This window comes from Erithacus rubecula, assembly GCF_903797595.1.
Source record: "Erithacus rubecula genome assembly, chromosome: 28".
Classification (NCBI taxonomy): domain Eukaryota; kingdom Metazoa; phylum Chordata; class Aves; order Passeriformes; family Muscicapidae; genus Erithacus; species Erithacus rubecula.
Genome location: NC_136680.1, coordinates 4,783,729 through 4,788,141, shown reverse-complemented (window position 1 = coordinate 4,788,141; position 4,413 = coordinate 4,783,729). Strand labels below are relative to the sequence as shown.

The 4,413-nt window shown below is 50.7% G+C and overlaps 1 protein-coding gene across 1 annotated transcript; it reads right to left on the bottom strand.

Moving 5' to 3' along the window:
• Window positions 1-2,384: 2,384 nt before the first annotated feature.
• On the bottom strand, window positions 2,385-4,413 carry POLE4 (DNA polymerase epsilon 4, accessory subunit). The gene is made up of 4 exons (XM_079328500.1): window positions 4,180-4,413; window positions 3,394-3,478; window positions 3,146-3,187; window positions 2,385-2,825 (listed from the first exon to the last, which is right to left on the bottom strand). The coding sequence occupies exons 1-4, from the start codon at window positions 4,384-4,386 to the stop codon at window positions 2,812-2,814; spliced, it is 348 nt and encodes a 115-aa protein (XP_079184626.1). The 5' UTR covers window positions 4,387-4,413; the 3' UTR covers window positions 2,385-2,811.

Sequence of the window (4,413 nt, the reverse complement as noted above, 5' to 3'; positions counted from 1 at the left end):
AAACATTGGCAAAAAGACATGGCCCACCCCAGGAGTCTACCTGGGAGAGAGATTCCTTCAGCCTGAGGCAGAATTCCTGAGGGATAACTGGTGTTTGCAGATCAGGAGTGGAACACTTTGTATGAGACTGGTCAGTGCACACAGACTGAAAAAGAGTTAAAATTTCACTAGAAAATCCCAGGCTTTTTCTTGAGTGAGCACTTGAGGAGTGGGGTGAGAACGGGTGAATGCCCTGATTAGCAAAGGGAAAAGGGGATGCTCAGCCATGGCTGAGCCACAGACCTGGCACACACTGAGTGAGCCTCAGCACAGTGGTGATGCCTGAGCTGGAAACAAACCTGTCCCCCCAGCCAAACCCCAATTTCACAGCTCTCCAACCTGCACTCCACATCAGCTCCACGACAGAGGATGGGATGGTGGGGTCAGGTGTGGGAGCAGGGGAGGTGCAGGAACTTGGCATCAGGTTTGGATTGGTTTGCTCTGCTGTAATTGAGTTTACAAATCACCAATGTTTATTGGCTAAAGGCTGTTTCTTCTGGAAATCCTTTTGAAATGAGCTGGTTTTCCTAAATAGCAGTGTCCCTACTCCAACATTTATTGATGTAAGTCCTTATTTTATCAGATAACAGGGATGAAAACTTGCACAAAAAGTGCCCACGGTGTCAGCTGAAGACACTGTTAACCCCTGCTCTCCCAGCTCTGTGGCCTACAAGCTGTGATTTTTATTTTTAGGCAAATATTTTATATATATATTTGGATGATTTTTGAGCATTCTTGAGAACCCAAAGAGGATGCAGCTGACTGAAAGCTGGTGAATGTTGTCCTGATTCTCAAGAACAAGAAGTTGGATCCCTAAAGCCACAGGCCTGTCAGTGTCATTTCAGTTCTTGGTGAAGTTATAGAAATTATTCTGGGAGGTGTTGAAAAACACCTGGAAGACAACAAAGCCACTGGTCACAGCTAGCACAGCTTCCTGAAAGTCCTGCTTGTCACACCTTTCATGACAAGGTGACCCACCTGGCTGGCCGAGGAAGGCCAGTTGATGTAATCTTTTTGGATTTCAGTAAAGGTATCAATACTGTCTCTCCTTGTGGACAAACTGTCCATCCCACAGCTGGATAAACACACCATGGATGGGTGAGAAACAGGCACAGACAGTGCCTAGGGTGACACAGGCTGGCACATCAGCAGTGCAGCTCTGCAGGGCTCCATCCTTGGCCCTGTGCTCTTCAAGATAAATGTCTTGGATGCAGGTCTGGAAGAGCACCAGTGCCCTCCACTGCCAAAAGTGCCAAGGACAAGGACAAAGGAACTTACTGGCAAAGATGGGAGCCTGCAAGAGCCGTGGGAGGAAGACACAATCTGTGGGTCCTGCATGCCACACCCTGGGAAGCACAGGAGAGTCTCCAGTGGCTCAGACACTCAGCTGCCCTCCCTGGCAGGTGAGGTGAACAGCCCTGAGCCAGGTCAGTGTGCATATCCTGGCAAATGTCCCCTGAGTGTCATCTGAACAAGCACCTGGGCAGCTGGGAAATCAGCATCTCTCCCATGATCAGGATTGTGCTCCCAGCATGATCAGGCTTGGATCAGGCTCCCAGCAAACTTACAAGTGTTTCTTGAGAGCCATTGGATTTGCTGACAGTCTGAGGAAGCTCCTTTGGGGATCTTTGTTCTTAACACCACTTCCAACTGGGTGCTAGTCTCAAATACCCTCACTTGATAGAACATGGATTCTTCACCCTCCTTCATCCCATTCAATGGTTTTATTTGGGGACAACCCTGTCCTGTCCTTCCCCTCACCAAATGGAGTCAGAGCTCGACTTGGACAATGCTGACAACAGCAGGACATGTCACAGCAGTGATGGCAGCATGTCCCTCACAGCCACACAGTTCTGCTGTTAACTGCATGCAGGCAAGCACTAGTTAAAGTAGGAAAGCTCTGGGAGCAGCAGAGGCAGCCCTGGTGCTGTGTGCTGCCAGGGGCTCAGCACCAGCACAGAACCAGGCACCATCTCACCAGGGGCACAGGCCAGAACTGACCCAGCTCCCAGGGAAAACCTTTCTGCCAGATTCAGGAGTGATGGCAGCAGGGACACTCCTCTGGCATGCAAAATGAGGTCTGAGGGGCTGGGTTGGGATTTTTCCTGAAATTACTTACAAGTGCAACATCACAGCCACAGAAGCTGCACAGCCCTTGGAACAAGCCAAGCTCCCCCCAGCTCATCCCCACTTCTAGGAGGACAACTGGGTTTCTCTGGAATAGATGCCTTGAGGAAACAACTACCAAAACCAAAATGCTAGAGAAGCATCCTATCCAAACCACACCATTTACCTCTGGGCTACAGGAACCCCAGCCCAGAGCAGGAATCAGCACACTGCTTAACAACAACAACAACAATCATTTAATTGTGTTAAGAGACAAACATATCTAACAAAACCCACACTTCCATAAAAAAATTCCTTGTGCCTGGGCACCTGAGCCCAGCCACTCTCTGTTCACAGCTCTGTGGTGCTGCAGAGTACCCAGAGAGGCTGGGACTGCTACTGGGAGCAGCTGCTGTGTAACCTGGCCAGAGCAGAGAGCTGCACTGCAGCCACATGGGAAGGGACATACAAAACAGTTATTAAAAAATATGAATTTTAAATAAAGAATTTACAACGACTTCAACTTTATACAAAATATCATGGTTGCCATGTCTCAATTTCAGTGTCTCAATTCTAGGAATTATTTGTTGAACTGTCAGCATCCTGTTTTCCATCTCACACCACCTCTGCAGTCTCTTTCTCCAAAGAGCTCTGTCTCTGTCCAGCTCAGTCCAAAGTACCTGAAAATGAAAAAACACATTATAGTCTCAGGAATTAAAGTGCAGTTCTGTGAACAAAAAAAATGTTATTTACAAGTAGGCAAAATAAAGTCCAGTAACTTTAAAGTTTAAGCAAAATCACACATGAGTAAAATCAAATCCAGCCAAAAAACCTACTGCACATGCCTCAGGGTCCAGCTGAGCTATTCCAGTGCTCAAAGGGGAACTGCAAGCCACACTAAGAATTCAGGATGTGGAAGCAGAGAGCTTTGCAAATGATTCAGTTCTTTCTCTCCTAAGTAGGTGATTACACAAAATACTGAAATTAAGTAGAAACTCACCTTCCAAAAAAGCAAATTCATCAATAGCTTCAATGGCATTATCTGAAAAGCAAATTGACAACAATTAAAATAGATATACCAATTCCATATTTGCATCTGTTTCTGTAGTCTTTGGTAAAAGTTTTTCTCTCCCATCTCTAGGGAAAGAAAGAACAAATCCCTAATTACTTCACCACCTCCAGACAGGTGGAAAAATCCCCCATCCCAGCAACCCTGTGCTAAGGCCAGCACAGAACATGCTCCCATACCCAGGTCTTTTCTTTGCAGGGTTTTCCTTTTTCCTTGCTGGGCATACACATAAGCATCTTTGGCTATGGTTTCAACAAACAGCTCCTGCAAGGCAAAACAGGACAGGTTCACATAGGACAAGAGAGTATCCTGAGGAAAAAGAAAGGTGCTAGAGGGCTTCAGGATGAAATCTTCATCCTGTCATTACCCCTTCCCAAGAAACAGGTCTGAAAATACCAGAGGAAATGACTGGACAGGGATGCACAGGACAAGCAAGGAGGGAGAAAGCTGGGAAGGTGGGTTCCTCTAAAGCCACATTCTCTGGGAGACCCACTGCACACCAGGGGCTCCCAGGGCACCTTCTGAAAGGGGAAAGGGGTTCTGTGCTCAGACGAATCATGAAATCCTTGATGGAGAAATACCATCTAAGACCATTGTGTCCAACCATGCACCCAGCACCGCCTCCAGCTCACCACCCTCCCGTTCCCAAACATTTTGTTGAACAGTTCTAGGGATGGTGACTGCCCCGGGCAGCCTGTGCCACAGCCCGACAATTCTCTCCATGAAGGGATTTTCCCAATATCCTAAACCTCCCCTGGTGCAGCCCGTCCTGTGCCTTCCTGCCTGGGACAAGCGACCGGCCCCCGGCTGTCCCCTCCTGCCAGGGAGCTGTGCAGAGCCAGAAGTGCCCCGAGTCTCCTTTTCTCCAGGCCGAGCCCCTGCCCAGCTCCCCCAGCCCCTTCCCCACGCGGCCCGCCCGGGCAGAGCGAGCAGCATCCCCGCACCGCAGCTCCGGCCGCCCTCACCGCGGCCCGCGCCAGCACGAACACGGCCTCCTGGCTGGCCAGGGTCACGTCCGGGTCCGCCTTCACCAGCGCCTTCACCCGCGCCAGCGGCAGCCGGGCCAGCCGGGCCGGGCCCGCGCCCTGCGGCCCCGCGCCCGCCGCCTCCTCCCCGGGCGCCGCCGCCTCCGCGGGCCCCGGGCCCGGCACGGCCGCCGCCGCCGCCGCCATCCCGCCCGAGCGCTGCGCCTGCGCGGG